This window comes from Tachysurus vachellii, chromosome 9, assembly GCF_030014155.1.
Source record: "Tachysurus vachellii isolate PV-2020 chromosome 9, HZAU_Pvac_v1, whole genome shotgun sequence".
Taxonomy (NCBI): Eukaryota; Metazoa; Chordata; class Actinopteri; order Siluriformes; family Bagridae; genus Tachysurus; species Tachysurus vachellii.
This window is the reverse complement of record NC_083468.1, coordinates 22636147-22656812: the sequence shown is the minus strand read 5'-3', so window position 1 is coordinate 22656812 and position 20666 is coordinate 22636147. Positions and strand designations below refer to the sequence as shown.

The following is a 20666-nucleotide window of genomic DNA, read 5'->3' as shown; positions in this document are numbered from 1 at the left end:
AAGGCAATTTGTTGTGCTCTTGTACTTAACCTTCAGTAACCCGACATGACAGTCATGATGATGTGAATTCCCTGTGAATGGGTATTGATTTGGCATTGAGACCTGACAGAAGGATCCGGATGGTGAAATGGCCTTAGAATAACACTGCTCTACCAGAGATGAAAGATTTCCACACCCTACATCTACATCTAATATTTGTTACTATGAGATGATAATTTTATATTAATATTGACAGGTGTGCTTACTTTTACAAATAAAGGCTTAACAAGAAATCCTAGGAATTTGGTAAATGTCTACAAACTAGCTTATAGATCTTTGCTAATAATTATACACTGAGATATTTGATGCATTTTTCTATATTTGAATTTTTTTCCAATTTTTTTGCAGTTCATGGTGTCCTACTCCGTATGTTTATTCTAGTTTATTGGCTAGAGTCATTTTGCATCTCACAAATAACAGCGTAAGCAAAGGTTTCATATTTATGCATAAAATATTGAAGAGAGAGAGAGACAGAGAAAGAGAGAGAGAAACAGAGAAAGAGAGAGAGAGAGACAGAGAAAGAGAGAGAGAGAAACAGAGAAAGAGAGAAAGAGAGAGAAGTTCTCAGTGTGCTCCCACTATAATAATAATAATAATAATAATAATAATAATAATAATAATAATAATAATAATAATAATAATTAGTAGTAGTATTAGAATACTGGTTAGAAATTCTGTCTTCTGTTTTGTTTACCTATTTGTTCTCATCTCTCTCTCTCTCTCTCTCTCTCTCTCTCTCTCTCGCTTGTTTTTTAGGTTTATAGTGGAGGGAAGTGTGTGCAGGGCTGATTAGCATCACTGTTTCCTCTTTTCCCATAACCCCCAGACCCCCGCCGGCCGCCTGTTTACTTTAAGCCCAAAAAAAGGGCCTTCACTCACGAGGACGTGCCCCTTGTCAGAGAAACCTACATCCCACTCCTCCAAACACACGCACCCACGCATGCACTTATAGAAACACACAAGCACACTCTTCCCTATCAGCCACGTAATGTGCAATTTGTCTTCTCCTGTACTGTCCAGCTGTCAAATCACATCTCGGGAAACCCAGGCGACTGGTCCCAGGGTGCCCAAACACAGCTGCTGAGCTCAGGCCTCGGCCCAGTGGATGTTAGTGCTTCCAAAAGTATACGCATCTGCTGCTGGTGTGTGTAGCCAGGATGATGTTTTCACACTGAGCTCTTGTAGAAAAAGCGAACCCAACATGTGTCACTTTAATTGATGAAAGTGTGAAAGTGTTTATAATAGTAGTGCGCTCATTAACACTGAGATTAACACAGACACAGGAGCACATGTACAGACTGTAGGATTCCCAGATTCACAAGTTTCCAAGTACAGACACACATGTAAAAGATTCACTTGAATAGCTAAGGTATGTGTCTGTGTGTGTGTGTGTGTGTGTGTGTGTGTGTGTGTGTGTGTGTGAGAGAGAGAGAGAGAGAGAGAGAGAGAATGCATTAGTAGCTGAAATCCTAAATCAAATAAAAGTACACTTACTGAAAAAAGACTCCAGCTGTGATGATCATGATGATGATGATGATGATGATGATGATGATGATGTGAGTCAATGGTTGAAACTCTTCTGTACTATATAATTACAGCATCTAACACACCCCCATGGGCATCTCTATAGCATGAACAGTAGAACTGATTAATATTAATGAGCACCTTTACAATTTTCGGGTTATATTCATAGTCAGCAATCTGCAAAAGTTCAAAACTCACATGACTATTTATGTGGGAAATTCTCTATATTCAGAGTCGGTTTATTGTAAGTGCTTAAATGGATTTTCTGTGCGGCCCATTCGGATTTTCAACCAGCCTTCTGAGGTTGCCAGATATATACTGAATAGTCCTGATTGTAATTATCACATCAATCACCGAAGTACTGAATGGATACGTAGGGATGTTGTAGTGCAATGGATATTAGGTGTTGGAATACTGGTCAGAAGGTTGTGAGCTGGATCCCAAGACCACCAAGCTGCCACTTACTGTACATTTACATTTACAGCATTTAGCAGACACTCTTATCCGGAGTGATTTCAGTTTTATATACCTGAGCAATTGAGGGTTAAGGGCCTTGCTCAGGGGCCCTGCTGTGGCAACTTGGTGGACCTGGGATTTAAACCAATAACCTTCCGATAAGTATTTGAACACCTTAACCACTGAGCTAACACTTTCTACACTTCTGGGCCCCTGAGCAAGGCCCTTAACCCTCAATTCCTCAGCTTGATCTATTGTAGCTACAGTATATCAAACTGTTGCACTGGTCTTACTTCATACTGCTTTCTCAAACTGGACAGAATCACACATAATTAAGACATGCCTCTGTTTTTTTTTTTGTCCAACTCAACACCGCATAACTTCTGAACAGCGCTCGAGCCTGCAGATGCACCCGAGGTGATAAAACCAGTGAAGATGGTGTACATCTGTAAACTTGTGAGCCTGTGCAGTGCTATTTCTGAGATAGTACGTGAGCGTGTGTTTAGCGTGTAAGAGAAATGGACAGGAGGTTTGGTGTAAACATGACCGTGGCATGGAGCATGTCAGGAAGTAATGTGTGTGACAAGTAATGTATGTTTCCACCCCAGCACATCCTTTACATATGGCGTAGACAGAAAGGAGACATCTAAAGACACTCCAAAGCTCCGTACTGCACTCTAGATGAATCATACTCCTTCTGTAACCCTTATCTACGTGTGATAAAACACACACGTACTGTACAAACAGGATAAAACATATGACACAATTCAGAACAAAGTGGAACGTTTCATATTTCCCATATAGCTCACACGTGTCACAGGAGAGCAGTTTATAGTCCATGATCTGGTTTAACTGCACACACCTGCAGCACCAGCAGGCAGCCATCAGCTCACAGCATGCACTCATACACACCAACGGTGTACGTTTCACAGCACACCTGGAAAACGAAGGGAAGCCGACCGGCCGACCGACCGACCGTGTTTCCAGTACCGTTATAGCGATTTCCAACTGGACTGCCCGCTCTAATGATTCACTTTTTGCGAGCGGAAAAATATTTGCCTTTCACGTTTCTCTCAGAAATATGGCAAGGATTAATTACAGAAATATGAACTTCTTACATGCGAACCTTTTCAAAGGAAGGAATGATCTAAGCTGGACTTGTTCAAAGGCTCTGATGAAGGAGGTCAAGAGAAGCAAGAAGCAGGTGGAGAACCTGTTTTCTCATAAGGAAAAAAAAAAACCTTCTACTGGAAAACAAATTAAAGTATACAAAGATCTGAGAGGGTATTGAAAGGTTGGGGTTTTGTTTCATTTCCAAAATGGAACTTTTAAAAAATGTAAAATAAACAGAGGACAATGTAATATATAGTAAATAAGCAATCATCTATATTCTGTACTTTCCAGGACACTTTTTTGTGATAGTGGCCGTTGTCGTTCGGAAAAAAAAGGTCAGATTATCCTTGACTCTCATCCCTTCCACTGAAGTGTCGTGTGTTAAGACGACGCTCCGGTGGATTTGATCTAAAACAGAACTTTAGGTTTTATATAAACTTGTAGAGTCCATAGCAGCTTCAGTCCAGTGAAAGTGGGAATGTACAAAATACTATTTCTGAAACCCATGTAAATGTTTCACACGTGGTTTCAATCAATCAATAATATAATAATATTGATTGAAATTGATAATATGATTTGTAATAGAAATACACTTTATATATATATATATATATATATATATATATATATATATATATATATATATATATATATATGAGTAACAGCTATTGATTCATTAGCTATTAAGCCCTGTGCAAGTGCACTTCTGCATCAATTTCCTTAATCTTTATAATTATATTTGAATTATTAGCTCAGAGGTTATAATTTAACTCTGGCTTACCAGTGGTTATTGAGGTCTCTGGGAGTCAGTGAGTGCAACTGGTCCTGCTCGTGGTTGCTCTGTAACAGCCAGGGTCAGGCTGTTTCAGTTTGAATAACAGCTCCTGCAGTGAGCCAACGGTTTCTGGTTTTGGTGGTCTGGCTGAAAGCACGTGAACCTGTTTTGAGGTTACTTGTCTTACATAGTGTCTTACATCCATTCATTTCTCGATTTTGGCTTTACTAAGCAGCGCTGCGTCAGACTCAACTGAACAACTAGCATGTAAATGAAAAGTGTCGCTAGGTATGGCAGTTTGACAACGTGTACTGTAGGAGTTCTGCATGCTTTAAAGATTTTAACACGAGATTAGATCTCAGTTCGATCCAAAAAGTCCCTGGTTCGATCCTGAGCTCAGGTTGTCAACTGTTTGTGTGGCGTTTAACCGTGTTCTCCTAGCAAGTTCTCTGGTTTCTTCTAAGCACCCAAAATTTCTGAAAGGCAGATTGGTGATCCTAAAGTTTCTGTGCATGAAACCCAGTGATGAACTGTCGTCAAGTGCAAGGTATATTTCTGTCTCATAACCAGTATTTTCCTGGGACTGATTCCCATGTGTGAAGCAGGAAGGGTTTTAGATTAAGATCCAGTAGCAGTACTGAGTAGCTGGTTTTTTAAAAGCTTTTCTGAGAAATATTCGTCAATCTATAAATAATCTGATGCTGTTGCTTTAGATATAATTGATAATAAACAAATATATAATTAAAAAGACATCACGTATGTTCGGTATTGTTGGAAAACTTTGGATTTGTTTTGGTGTGTTGTGAAATCTGACACTTTATTAAACTGAACACTTCAGGGAACATTGGGTTCTCTCATGCGTTGCACTAGAGAGAAAGGTTTTTTTTTTCATAACTGAAGTGATACAGTGATCATACACTGAAAGTACTGCAGGCTTTGAGTGAGTGTGTGAGAGTGTGTGTGTCGCCAACAAACATCAGCAAATCCCATCATCCCTTCACGGTCCCCCAGAGGCCCGAGGCTTGGGAAAAGGACGGCCGCTGTTGCACCCTCGTGCCCTTGCATCCCGCCCGGGAGGTGACTGAGGAGATGCCCGAAACGCAACCCCCGCAAACACACACACACACACACACACACATGCTAACATGGCATGAATCATTGTCCCTGTCATATATCAATGTGAAAAGCAAAGAGGGTGATGTCAAACAGAGGCAATGCACTGGGAGGAATGTTCCCGTTTTAAATAAACGACAGTCGAAAAAAAGCCATAACCGAAAAAAATGCTGGGCATGTGGACACCCTCCCCTTCATCTTACACCATACATTCTTTTTTAGAAACACACACACACACACACACACACACACACAATTGTGGCAGAGAGAGCACTGTTCTCTGGGGGACGACATGAACATTGACCCCAAAGCGATGCCTTTTCCAGATGCTTTCTTGTTTCATACTCAAGAGACATGCATGTGTGTGTGTGTGTGTGTGTGTGTGTGTGTGTGTGTGTGTGTGTGTGTGTGTGTGTGTGTGTGCACTCGTTTCATGCACTCATACAACAGCCTCTGTTTGCAATGAACAATCTGCTGCTCTATGCTTTAGAATGACTTGAATGATCTCATAGCCAATGCTTCAGATATGCAGCAGTTCAAAAAGACTTTTTTCATATAAAACACTTTAAATGTTAAAGCTAGGAATTAATATATGAAGATTAAAAAAAAAAAGGAAATTGAGTAACTCTGTGAATTAGATAGTGCTGATAAAAAACTGAATAAAAATAGTTACAGCTACCAGTCAAGTGTCCATCCTGAAACAGCTTACCATTGGGGCAGAAATCTGGGCCATTGGGTACTTCCTGCAGCGTGATGTCATGGGCATATGCAACCCTGGCAGGAGGTGCATGCTGGGGGTGGCACACCCCAGGGAGTTGACTCGGCGTTACCATAGACACCGCCATCCCGCCAGTCTGTCTCTGCAAGAGCGCAGACAGACAAACTCATTAAATATCACACAAACCACTGATGATGGCCAAGCTTTTATTTCACTACAACAAACAACGTTGTGAAAATTCTGATGAAGTTGAATGACTGACGGAGAGGTAAAGACCTGAATGTGTCATTGTTTTTCTTTGCTGTTATGGGAATCTCATTCACAAACATGCAGCACTGGCAACTTGTAAAGAAAAAAAAAAGACTCTGTAGTTTTGACTTATGAAATCCCCTGTGTGTTCTGAAAAAGAGCTCGAAATTCTGTTGAACTCCTGCGTTTAAGCAGCATATACGTGTCTTTGATCTCAGTGGGGTACTGACGTCAGTCAGCAAAAGGGGAAGTTAGAGACAGAGTGTGTGTGTGTGTGTGAGCAAGAGAGAGAGAGAGAGAGAGAGAGAGAGAGAGAGAGAAATGAGGCTTTAGCTCTCTGCTGACTCCACTGGTTGTATAAAAATTCAGCACAGATAATCAAGATTGTCAGAAGACATCAGATAGCAAATCTAAACTCTGCTGTCTGGGAAATTCCCACCATTTAAAACGTTATCATGGACACATGGTAACATATACCTGTATATATATATATGTTGCACAAACATGCATTGTTTCATTTGTGTTTGTTTGATTTTGTAGAACATTCAAAAGGTGAAACTGTAAGGAATTGCACAAGAGGTGCCAATATTTACGGTTCAGACAAATCATTTGGGAGTTTTATGGGAGACCTTGCATGAAAGCAAACTGCCTGAAAGGGAAAGGATGTAGGGCATGAAAGAATCATGAGCTTTGAATAGAAGAAGCGTTGACTAGAAGCTCATATGCAGTTAATTTTATCTTGGTGAAGCCTAGACTTGTGTTGTTGGTTTGTTTGTTGTTGGTTTTTTTTGTCTGTGTAAGGATTGCATTTTTCTGAGAAGCAATGTTCTTCTGGTTTGGAGAAAGGAGACCTGATTTCGATTATGTATGGGATGTTCAGTATGGATTATTTTACATAAATAAGCCTTTTCCATTCAATTCACATGGAAATACTTCACCAATAGAACCAATCGTGTACTTCTGAGGGACCTCTTAAACATCTCTGTACTCACGCCTGTGTTTCAGGAACAATCCTTTCAGTAAGCTATGAGTAAGCTATATTACATTTTAGTAACTATCCAGAGTAGCCATCTGTAAGTGTATATAATGATGATGATGATGATGATGATGATGATGTGCTTTAAGTGATGCAAAGCTTTCTCGCTATTATAAATGTTTTAAAAGCTTTCTTCCTTCCTCCTGCTTAGAGCTCTTTGCTTCACGATCTCTGTAAGATCAGTCCAAATCTAAATCTCCTCTGCGAGATCTGTGCCTCGTCGTCATCAGGGGAACGTGCTCTGTATGAGGAACTCCCAAAAAAGTTTCAGTGAAAAGTCCGTCTTAATTCAGGAGCCGCTATCGTTCTCATACGGTGTCAGTTCTTCTTGTCAAAACTCCGACAAGCCGTCTCAGTGACAGGATCCAGTATGATAAGCGAACTGAGACCTGACTCCAGAGAGGAGTGAAGCTCAGACGACTGAACGACTGTCCATCTGATAAAGCCTGCTGCAAAAGCAGAGCCTCTGTTATCAGCCTAAGCCCTGGTAGTAGCTTTACAAGTCTGTGGTACTGGCAGGATCGACAGCAGGACGAGACTGTCTGAGACTCTGAAGCCATACAGAGAGGAGACAAATGGATGGAAGGAGATGTGGGTGGAAAGGAAGGGTGCATGGGGGGAGGTTTGGGGAAGATTTATTGGTTAGAAGAGGGCATGCTGGAGTCAGAAAGAGCATTGCTGTCTCTCCCCATGTTCTCTAAAGTATGGCGACAGGATGTTGATAAGTGAGTAGTGAAATCAGTAGTCCTGATGAGCTGATAGTCTAAAGAGGAGGTAGTGCACTAAAAATTGTCAGCCGTCGAATCCTCATATCATGCTATCTGCTTCTCTTGTTAGTTCGCTAATGTGAATAATAGAACTCAGGCTTATTTAAAGCTTCCTTCCATATTTCTAAGAATAAAATGGCTCTCATCATATAAAGCTGTCTTTTAATAAAAATGTGTTATTGGTAGAAGCTTTAGGCCTGTATGCAGTTTGTTATTCAGTCATTCTTTTGGACGGAAGAAAACTCTCCCTCTCTCTCTTGTGCTTGAGTCTTTTCTCTCATAAAGTGAGCACAGAGAGCTGTGAAAGCATCCCTTTTCTTCTTTAATCCATGTAAATTCATGAATCTGACGGAGGGCACACTCAGCGTAGCCTCTGACCATACCATGAGACCTGCAAACTCTCATCTCAATTTCAAAAGACACGCACAGCGTCTGGGCACATTAGCTGAGCGCTTGGGCTTCGTATGCGCGGACCGGGTCGGCCGCAGATTAGCATGTGACCCGTTCGGGCTCCGAATCGAGCGATTCTTCGAGTCGAGGCTGCGCATACTGATGGTCAAATGTTCCTGCAGCATTTTGATCACGCAACTTCCATTCAGCTGTTCATGCTTCTCAGAGCGCAAGCGTGGGATCCGTGAACTGCCTTAACCCTGCTGACCCTGTGTGACAACAGACAGGCTTTTTTTTTTCTTTTTTTTTTTTTTGCAGAAGTGAATGTGTTTTTCTTTTTCACCTCTCTTTGAATATTTGCTGAGGATTAAAGGGTTTTTTTCCTCCAGCAGTTGTTTTATTTATAAGGAGGATAACGTGTCACCTGTGATTTTAAATTTATCGAATGCAACTGTCACGACTCTGAACTCTGCCACTCTGCCATTCGACACTCAGATCAAGCTGTAACTCACAATCCAACACACACAGTATAGCAGTCTGGTTAATTATGGGGACCTCAGAACAGACAGATCAGTGATATTTCACCTCAGGAATGAAAATATTAGATATTTAGCAAGGTTATTTGACTACTTATTTGTTATTGTTTCCTTTTATACTCATTCATTCATTCATTTTCTACCGCTTATCCGAACTACCTCGGGTCACGGAGAGCCTGTGCCTATCTCAGGCGTCATCGGGCATCAAGGCAGGATACACCCTGGACGGAGTGCCAACCCATCACAGGGTACACACACTCTCATTCACACAAGGTGGAGGTGGGACTCGAACCCCCAACCCTGGAGGTGTGAGGCGAACGTGCTAACCACTAAGCCACCGTGCCCACCCTTTCATACTCAGCTGAATATTATAAAAAAAATAATCTTGCACATGGGTTCACCTTTATTTCAACTTAGATGATTTGTAATAACATCTTAATCTAACCCTTTCATCAGGATAATGAAAAATACAAATAGGTGTGTGATAACACACTGCCATGCATGTGTCTTGTGCATGAGACAGACTGCTAAGGCCAAACAGGTTTAATTTATGACGTGTCTCACCATCACACCCAGATGGTCAGCTGGATGATGAAGCTGGTAAGAAGAAACCGGATCCATATAGTAACTCATGGTGGTCTGTGGAGCAGCACTGCAGGCCTGGAGTGGGGGAAGAGCACATATCCTTCTTAAAACAAAAGTAAAATGATTTGACATCTAAGATATACATCCTTGACGCAAGCAGTAATTATATTATATACAGCTTCCTCTTCAGTATGGGATTAGATTAAATATTGATACACTGAATTGGTTTCGGAAACAATATAGGTTAGGTATTTTCCTAGAATTTTCCAAACATGTTATGGACGGTTGTGCAATAAAGACTACATATGTTTCAGCTGTAATCAAATACTGAAGAAAAAAAAATTCTGTGTTTCATATGTTCTTGTTCATAGGAAGAAAAAAGATCGATTCAACACTAGTCTGTTCTGCTTGGGTCTGTTGACATGTCTATGTCCATCAATCAGTCAGCGCTCTTTGTTTATCCGAGACACAATTCTGCAGCAGATGCTCTGCTAACCTGAGCTTCTAATCACCTGTCACTCAAATGCAGAACAGCTCTAAAATAATAGCTTACTAAAAGAAGAACAGACACAAAATCACACAACACCAAATAATGGTGTTGCTTCTATACTGAGGCTTTTGTCATTTTTTGACTTTTATTTCTTGTGATTTGTAGTGCTGTTTTTGTATTCTTTCCCCTAAATTATTATTATTATACCCAGGATTAATATCAGGCCAAATTGGAGAAAAAAGATATCGGAGAATTAAAGAAAATAAGAATAAGAATTTGATTTGATTTGTATAACATAGGGAAAGATTAAAATTGAATATGTTATAAGGTCGATTGCCAGGGAAAAAATGTGGATAGGAAAAGGTCTGACTTTTATTATATTTACATTTTAGACTTTTATTTAGTATTTCTTCATGTATGAGGTGTTGTGGCTTGTGTGGTTTTAAATGCTTAATTTTTTTAGGAAAACATTTTAAAGTTCAGTATTGTTAAAAAAAAAGGGTGGATTGGGTGTTGATATCAGCTGATACTTAATGTATCAGTATCAGTACTTCAGTATCAGCAGCCGGAACAAGAAGAAGAAGAAGAAGAAGAAGAAGAAGAAGAAGAAGAAGAAGAAGAAGAAGAAGAAGAATTTGGACATGTGAAGGTGGACTCATGGCTTAAAGATTAAGCTATTAGATATCAGAATCTGTTGCAATGTAGCATCATTAACACAACAGGACAGCAAAGTACATAATATCTGATAACACAATGCTGCATCATCATGTCCACCCCCCCCCCCACACACACACACACACATTTTATAGAGCCTGCATACAATACAAATTATACTTGTCTGTAATGTAAAACTATAATTTGTGTCCCCCTCCGTATTAATTATTTTAAGTGCATTACAGCACAGTATGCTCTTATGAACCAGCAACCAGTAAACAGTATCAGAAATTGCTGAGCACACACACTGGAGCGCCTCCTGTATGTCCAGCCGTCGCTTTAGTTTTCTGTTCTTCCCTCCTTTTGCTCATCCCTTGCCATCACTTTATCACTGTTTACTGGTGGAGGCATTAGCCGAGAGGGCTGGAACCCAGCTGTGAGGATTTTGTTTGTGGAGGGAGGCTGGGACACACACGCACACACACACACACACACACACACACACACACACACACACACACACACACAATAACGGGCAGACCAGCAGCTGAGGAATCACCTAGAGCAGCAGCAGAAGCAGTGTGTGTGTGTGTGTGTGTGTGTGTGTGTGTGTGTGTGTAACATCTTGAACTGTTTAAGGATTCTACCTATGTAACTCCTAGACAAGTTTTGAGGTGACTTTTATCACTTGGGTCATCTAGAGTTTGCCCTAGTTCGACTGTCCAGACATCTCAGGCTCAGTGAATGATGTTCTTTCAGAAAACAGATATGATATGTTTCTGTTGAGTGATCAACAAACTATCCAGCTGTTTTGTAAAGCATTCCAACAACTGTAATCTGACGCACGCGCATATTAAAATACGTCCATGTGGAAATTCATAAAAAATAAAAAAAAAAAATAAAAAATAATCATTCAGGTAAAAATCTATTTTAATGCATGAATTAGCAAAGACACTAAATGGCCTAATCAGTTACATAATACTGACATTTTTTAAGCTGAGATTCCGTTGTTTTTCTTAGACACAAGTTTGCCTGAAGCTCTAAGATTCCAGCTCCACTTGTCCCTCTTTAAATACCCTCTTTGCCCCAGATTAACAACACAAAAAAACACGATTCACTTCATCAAACAATAATAAAAGAACCTTGTTCCTTACCGTGTGTGTGAATGGGGAAAAAAATCTCCTGGATGCGTTCGACTCAGTGGTTTGGGTCGATGTACCTGGCGTTGAAGCGCGCGCCGCGTCTTTTGGGAACAGGAGGATAAAGAGCGCTCAGTGCGTGCGCGCTCCCGCCCTCGGCCAATTAGCGCGCTCCACTCACAACTCACTCACTTCAACACTTTGCCCCTGCAGCGAGCGAGCGAGCGCGTGCACACACCGTGTGAGTGATGGCAGAACCTAGTGATCCAAGAGAACCGTTCATTCACGACACTGTGCGTATGTTTGGGTTTGGAACTAGGTGAAGTAGGAGGAAGTGCAAGCAACAGATGGGTGAAAAAAGAGGACCGAAAAATACTTGGCAGTTCATTCATCTAAAAAAATAAATAACAGGAGTGAATATATACTTTCTTGTTCCTCATATTGAGCCACTGTGTATAGTTATATACACTGTATAGTTATATACACTGTGTATAGTTATTTACACTGTGTATAGTTATTTACACTGTGTATAGTTACAGTATATACACTGTGTATAGTTATTTACACTGTGTATAGTTATATACACTGTGTATAGTTATATACACTGTGTATAGTTACAGTATATACACTGTGTATAGTTATTTACACTGTGTATAGTTATATACGCTGTGTATAGTTATATACACTGTGTATAGTTACAGTATATACACTGTGTATAGTTATTTACACTGTGTATAGTTATATACGCTGTGTATAGTTATATACACTGTGTATAGTTACAGTATATACACTGTGTATAGTTATTTACACTGTGTATAGTTATATACACTGTGTATAGTTATATACACTGTGTATAGTTATTTACACTGTGTATAGTTATATACACTGTATAGTTATATACACTGTGTATAGTTATTTACACTGTGTTAGTTATTTACACTGTGTATAGTTATATACACTGTATAGTTATATACACTGTGTATAGTTATTTACACTGTGTATAGTTATATACACTGTATAGTTATTTACAATGTGTATAGTTATATACACTGTATAGTTATTTACACTGTGTATAGTTATATACACTGTATAGTTATTTACACTGTGTATAGTTATATACACTGTATAGTTATATATACTGTATAGTTATATACACTGTTTATAGTTATTTACACTGTGTATAGTTATATACACTGTGTATAGTTATTTACACTGTGTTAGTTATTTACACTGTGTATAGTTATATACACTGTATAGTTATATACACTGTGTATAGTTATTTACACTGTGTATAGTTATATACACTGTATAGTTATTTACAATGTGTATAGTTATATACACTGTATAGTTATTTACACTGTGTATAGTTATATACACTGTGTATAGTTATTTACACTGTGTATAGTTATATACACTGTGTATAGTTATTTACACTGTGTATAGTTATATAAACTGTGTATAGTTATATACACTGTGTTAGTTATTTACTCTGTGTATAGTTATTTACACTGTGTATAGCTATATACACTGTGTATAGTTATATACACTGTATAGTTATATACACTGTGTATAGTTATATACACTGTGTATAGTTATTTACACTGTGTATAGTTATATACACTGTGTATAATTATTTACACTGTGTATAGTTATTTACACTGTATAGTTATATACACTGTGTATAGTTATTTACACTGTGTATAGTTATATACACTGTGTATAGTTATATACACTGTGTTAGTTATTTACACTGTGTATAGTTATATACACTGGATAGTTATATACACTGTGTATAGTTATTTACACTGTGTATAGTTATATACACTTTGTATAGTTATAAACACTGTGTTAGTTATTTACACTGTGTATAGTTATATACACTGTGTTAGTTATATACACTGTGTATAGTTATTTACACTGTATAGTTATATACACTGTATAGTTATTTCTATAGTTATACGATATAAGATAAATGTTTGTAGTCAAATACAAATAAAATAGATGAAACTCATGAGAAAGTTATGAAAGAAAAGAAAATAAGTGCAATATGTATGAACTGACCTGAAACAAGTCAAACAAGCGAGACATTTAGTTGATGGGTTGTCAAATAAAACATGCAATTATTTAACCACAGGGTATTTTAAAATTATACATATTAAGTAGAAAAATTCCATGAGATCACTTTTTCTTTTCTGATTATTTCCATCATATAAATACATTATAGGGCTAAAGAATGCGGACACCTGGTCATGACCCCTACATTTAAACTTTCTCTAAACTTTTGTGACAGACTTATATGCATATGATTGTCTAGACTGACCTTGTATGCTGTAGCATTATAATTTCTCCCCACTGGAACTATTAGGTTGAATTTCAACACTGACTGATTGCATTGCCAAGGCTCTTCACCCTACATCAGTACTCGACCTCGCTAACGCTCTTGTAGCTGAATGAACACAGATCCCCACAGCTGCAATCCAACATCTATAAAAAGGAGAATAAACATGATATTTAATGTATTTTTAATCTAAACATGTTTTGGGGATTCTCAGTTCTTAACCTTGATACCTACTAACATAGAGTTAATACATTTATGGCAATTGGAAGACACCTTTATCCAGAGCAACTTACATTTTTTCTCACTTTATACAACTGTGTTATGCACTTTATACAGCAGTGGCAGCTTGGTAGACCTGGGAATCAAGCTCACAACCTGCTAGATATCATCTGTATACTTTGCATAATTGAGTTTTCTAAATATTAAATTTGGCTTGTGTGTCTATATCATCCAGCCGCTACGTGACAATCAGCTTGTACAGGAGCGTTTCTGAATGAGCTATTTATGAGACCTCGCATTTAGCAACAGCTGCTCGGAACTCATTGATCCAGTGGAAAAGCTTCAGGAAGGTGACCATATAAAGAGGAAGGGAAAAAGAGATCCTGAATGATGGGGCTCACAATCAGTGGATTTCCTGCAGGCCAGCGTGTCCAGCGGGTCACTGCGCTGCTCCATCGTGTGTATTGTTGAGCAGGAACGTGGGGAGAGTTTAAGGTGTGGTCGGTTTGGACATAATGTCCGAGGGAGGAAGTGTGTTCTGCTGGAGTAAAGGGTCAGCGTTGTGTTTCTGAATGAAGATCAGTGAAAATCTGCAAGTGAGGGGGGGGAAGGCAGAGTATTTCTCTAAAGTCAGTCCAAAGAGCAGCTGCGCTGGTCTGAACTAATGACTAGCAACAGTGTAGCTATGGATGTTTAATTCAGGAGCTTGTGTTTGAATGTAAGACAGATGATTGATTATGTAACCTTAAAAGATTTACCTACATTTATGATCATTTTTCACCATTAAACATGAGTAAATGTATTAAACTCCTTCCTGCCAACATCTCTCTCTCTCTCTCTCTCTCTCTCTCTCTCTCATATGCAATAGCATATGCAAGTAATGTTCGGGAATAATAATCTTCCGGTTATGTTTGGGAAATCAGGATGACACGACTTCTTGTTACTTGCGGAAAATTCCAAACATTTTTTAAGGGTGAATGTGCTCAGGTATCATGAAATGGAATAAATGAGGTGGATTTCCATCTTTGCTGTATTAATACATTACTGTATTGTATTTATTATAGTATATTATTATATATTCATATAATAAAGGTTGTTCTGATAGTTCTGAAAAAAAGTTTTATTTCTTTCTTTATTTCTTTATTTCTTTATTTACTTACTTGTTTGTTTATTTATTTATTTATTTATTTATTTATTTATTTATTTATTTATTTATTAAAAATCTAAGAAAGTCTGAGGTGGACAAAAGTCTGAAAGATTGTTTCTGCTCAGTTTCGATTCCACTCAGAAATCTCCTGGGTTTTTTCATTCAGGAAAGATTTTCTTGATTTCATTCTAGATCTACAAAAAATATACAACGTGCATTTAGCTTTTCAAAGAATTATTTTGTTTATCTTTCTTTGCATTTATCTCTGGTCTATCCCACACCCTGTACTCTGTGACAAGCCTGCATTGCCACTGTGTGTTTATCAGGCCACCGCTCGCCTCTCATCTGCAACACCTCGAGTCTGTGCGATTACTCCCCCAGACCGACTCGCTCAAACGTTTGTTTAAATTACAAACTGCACAGTCAAAGACTGGCCATGCGGCTCCTTGGAAGTCAATCTGGAGCTTCTTTCAAGTCTAAGGTGATAGGCGTAAAGAGATGCCATGTCAACCTGTGTTGTCTTGATGGGACGGATTTCAATGGAGCTGGGGTAAAGGGGGTACCTGGAGATGGTCAACAGATCAGGGGTAAAAGGGGAGGTAGATGAGTTATTGCTTTTTGGAATGGGGGTTTGGAAGGGCACAGGCGGAGGCACGGCCATGCGATGAGCCAAACTGAATAAAGGGAGGATAAATGAGATCCAGATCTTCCTTGGATGCCTACAATGCTGTTCCAATTAGCAGGCTGTCTGCTTCAAAGGCAAGACCTCGATACACTTCAGCTCGGCATGATCCACATCTCATCACCTCGCCTTATGACTTTCACCTCCGTTATCACTCTGCTACCTTTTTATCTCTCGTTCTCTCAAATTTAGATTTAAAAAACTGTTGGCATGTGACTGTCTCTGGTTAGTGTTTTGCCAGAGTGCATATCATGGGGGAAAACTTTCATGGAAAATACCAGCGTATTAGCTAAAAGAAATAATGAAATTTATTCCTCTATTAATTATTCTTGTCATAATACTAATTGATACTTTCATCCACTACAGCCATTAAAATCACTCTGAATTTTACATAAATACAGTTCATCCAGGAAATAAATTCTCATCAATTATATATTAATAAAGACAAAAAGTCAAAATCACAACACAAGACCCAAACTGAACAAATCACAGTCAATCACACTTTCAACTAAACACTTATAATTCATTCAAGCTGACGAGTTAATTTCTACCTAGGAATAAAGATGTGAATATTAAGGGGATGCACAGTGGTTTAGTGGTTAACACGGTTGCCTCGCACCTCTAGGGCTCATAAAGTTAATTTCCTTCATGTGTGGACTTTTCATGTTCTCTCTGTACTGAGAAAGTTTCCTCGTGGTACTCCGGTTTATTCCCTAGTCCAAAGAAATGCACAAATAACCTCACCAATCAGTCTCATGACATCTAGGCTGACTGGGATCTCTAAATTGTCTATAGTGTGTACAGAATTTTGAGTGTGTGTGAGATTTGTGCTCTGCGATGGGTCGTCCAGAATGTTCTCCACCTTGTGGTATATAACCCAAAAAAATGAATGTATGGGTGGATGGATAGATTATTACTTGTAACACTGTACAAGATACCAATGATACAATTATACTCTAACAGTAAAGCTCCGATGTCAATCCACACTCATACAGAAAGCAGACTTGGATCAAAACAAACATTCAATTACTTTGAGCTTGAGGTAATAAAGATATTTTTTTCTTTATTCCCTTTAGCATGTTTCATTCACCTTTTTTTTTTTTTTTTTTTAAATCAGTATCATTTCTGGATTTGTATCAGTAGTGTATTTTTACTGTACTGCATTTCAAATAATCCTATGCTGACCTTCTATTGTCAGCTTTCAGGCAAGTATTACAGCAATACTTTTAATGTGTTAATCAATGTGTTAATCAAAAATGTCTCATGTAATTTGTACTGCACTGTATTTGTCACTCTTGCTTTTCCTCTCCACTGCGTTACTCTTTTACTCTGTGAATTTCTAAAAATTTTGCCTCATGTATTCTTCTCTGTCTTTCTTTCTCCATCTAATTCAAGTGACTGAATATTGGATTAAAAGGCATTACGTTCATTTTTATTAATTCTGTTCTTCTTTGCACTCCGTCCAGGGTGTATCCTGCCTTGATGCCCGATGACGCCTGAGATAGGCACAGGCTCCCCGTGACCCGAGGTAGTTCGGATAAGCGGTAGAAAATGCATGAATGAATGAGTGAATGTTCTTCTTTGCATGCTCTCTTTTTTTATCTCTTACTTCGTGCCGCTCTGTCTGTCTTTGCTCTGTGTTCACGCTTTACATTAAACAGATAGCCGTCATCACTCACGCGGTGCGATTGCTTTACTGCAGATGTCCACCCACCACCCTCATGGCACCTTCAGAGCGTGCAAAGTGCAAAGCCCCGTGAAAAACCACATTTTTTTCTTGCACTTCTTCTTCTCTTTTACCCGCTTCACCCTCCCTTAACAGAATTAAACCTGAGTATCATGTGTGTTATTTGAAGACAGTCAGCCTGTTTTCCAGACACAAATCACACTCATTTCATTCAAGGCTGTGCTTAAAATAAAATAGCAGATTTTGCAGAGATTGGCCAGAGATATCTGTTTGTTTAATACTCAACAAAACCACATTGCATCAAAGCCCGTATTGGCCGTCGATCACGATGTCCTCGTTTAATCTCTGCACATGCAGCTGAAGTTGCAGAGACATTTTAATCAGAGTCTCACTGGCCGCTTGAGTGCTAGCAGACCTCACATCTTCCGTCTCCTTTTTTGTTTCCACAGGCCTCCTTTCCAAAGATAACCCCTGACAGGTTATATTAATGAGCTTTTATTATTCTGCTGATTTCTGCAGCTTTTGTCAGCCTTTCTAAAAAGGAAGCAGGGGGAAGATAGCAAGAGAAAGAGAAAGTGAAAAAGAGAGACCTCTTTCCACTCCTCTCTTACAGGAGATCTCAGTTCCCTTTGATTCCCTGCCCAACACTTTCTCCAGGAGAAACTGCCCCACAGATGTTTCTCCAGAGACTACAAAGAAGGAGGCCTTTATGAGGAGCGAGTCTATTTTGGGTCCTTTGCATTTCCAAGCTGTGTGGCTTTGAAAGGTGCGGGTCCTTTTTTTTTATGACCGAAGCCTTGTTTTTATTTCTCTATTCTGATATTTTTAGATTAAAGCCGTTATTGTAAAGACAAAAGCAAGGGTGTAATATTTTGTGACAGTATTAACTTGTGATCATCGAGCCACTCATCTAGACAAAATAAGACTCCTGGCATGAATCAAAATAATGGTGAGTGAGGAAATCTCTGTGGTTGCACAGTGACTTTATAGCAATTATAGTGCAAATAGAGTTTCTGTTAGCAAAATGACTTGGAAACTTCTCTAGTTTTCACAGGTTCATGCCTATATTCTGACAGAATTTTTATGAACAGGGGATGAACTGAGACTTTGTTGCACCCTGAGAAGCTGCATTCTCATGGAGAGGCTTTAGCCCTCAATATTATCTTTAATTAAGTGCCCAATCCCCTTTAAGAGCTGTGCAAACAGCTAATAAATAGGGCTCACTAAGGCACACAAACATTCTCCAAATTTAAAGTTTCGAAGATTCTGCACAGCCTTTTCCAGATGTTTTTGTTTGTTTTGTTTCTGGAAGATTCTATTGGGCTGGAACTAAAGAAACGGGTCCTCAGTCTAAGCGTGACACGAAGCCTGGACCTATGTGCAGGAACTCACTCTGAGGACTATTGTCTTTCAACACTGACCTGGGGTTTGGGAGCAGGGAGTGGTGTAGTATAACTGAGGTCTATCCCTGAGATCTTCTGACCGCCACCGGATGCTGGATTGATCCACTGAGGTACAAACACTGACCAACAGTAAGAGAAGGATACAAGGATCAGGCCCTTATGGAGTGTTACAAAACGTGGAGAGGACACGTGTAAAGTGTTGCAGCTTTCTGGGAGGATATAGCCTGTGTTTCATTGCCTGCAGAACTAGCACATGTTTCTGGGTTTTAACGTCACTCCAGACAGGTGTTTATGCTCAGACGACATCTTTATGGCGAAGTGTCACAGTTAAGGTCTGCATTTGGTCTGAAAGGAAGAGTGATGAGAGAAAAATAAAGGAGTTTTAGAAAGGGAAGAGATATTAAGTCATTCAGTGTAATGTGGCCTTGATAGGATGTTGGGATGGGTCCAATGCAAAATATATAACCAAGCACTAAGCACCTTTTGATACTCTTCATTGGTTGATGATATAGCACACATGTTCTAGCAGAGCTAAATACCTTACACACTTTCAGTTAGGCAAGGAGATGAAGATAAAGATGAAGGGAATCCTTGCATTAGGCAAATCCTCTCTGCTCAAAGCTCTAAGGTGTTGCAGTGGAACACACTGTAGATGCTACTGATGGTTGCCATCATGCTTGTATATTCAGAGGAACTTTCACTACAAGAGATTGCAATATTTGGAAGTTATAGGCTTCTAGTAGCCTAGTGGTTATAGTGTATAGTGGGCTACCAATTGCATGGTTGCAAGTTTGAATCCCAAGTCTACAATTCTGCCACTGCTGGGCCTCTGAGCAAGCCTCCTTACCCCAAGATCCAGGATCTTGAGATCCACCACGACACGGACAAAAATAAAAAGAACACTGAATGAATGACAAAATAAAAAAAAAGAAATGTATTTACCCCAAAATGACATTCCTGTAATAAACAGTATTTATTGCAGTATTATTTTGTCTATTTAATGCAGTATTATGGGGGGCACGGTGGCTTAGTGGTTAGCACGTTCGCCTCACACCTCCAGGGTTGGGGGTTCGATTCCCGCCTCCGCCTTGTGTGTGTGTAGTTTGCATGTTCTCCTCGTGCCTCGGGGGTTTCCTCCGGGTACTCCGGTTTCCTCCCCCGGTCCAAAGACATGCATGGTAGGTTGATTGGCATCTCTGGAAAATTGTCCGTAGTGTGGGATTGTGTGAGTGAATGAGAGTGTGTGTGTGTGTGCCCTGCGATGGGTTGGCACTCCGTCCAGGGTGTATCCTGCCTTGATGCCCGATGACGCCTGAGATAGGCACAGGCTCCCCGTGACCCGAGATAAGTTCGGATAAGCTGTAGAAAATGAACGAATGAATGAATGAATGAATGAATGAATGAATGAATGAATAATACAGTATTATGCAGTTTGACGTATGACGTATAATGAACTAGCTGAGCAATAATTTACAGGGCAATTGTGGATTAATTTGTTTTAACTGCCTGCTCAGTGACAAAAATACAGTTAACTACATACATAAGCTGAGTTGGTGAAATAAAATCACAATCAGTGCTGGAAAGGGGATGAATGTGGACCGACCTC

At 39.3% G+C, this 20666-nt stretch overlaps 1 protein-coding gene across 2 annotated transcripts in view; it reads right to left on the bottom strand.

The window, feature by feature from the left end:
• Nucleotides 1–11739, bottom strand: part of ets1 (v-ets avian erythroblastosis virus E26 oncogene homolog 1) — a 41540-nt gene extending 29801 nt beyond the window's left edge. The window contains exons 1-3 of one of the 2 annotated variants that reach the window (XM_060878299.1): nt 11600–11739; nt 9281–9376; nt 5730–5880 (exon numbers count right to left, since the gene is read on the bottom strand). In XM_060878299.1, the coding sequence (XP_060734282.1) occupies nt 5730–5880; nt 9281–9349 (220 nt within the window). In that variant the 5' untranslated portion in view covers nt 9350–9376; nt 11600–11739. The remainder of the gene's footprint in view (nt 1–5729; nt 5881–9280; nt 9377–11599) is intronic. The other variant, XM_060878298.1, reaches the window with a different exon arrangement.
• Between the last annotated feature and the right edge of the window lie 8927 nt (nt 11740–20666).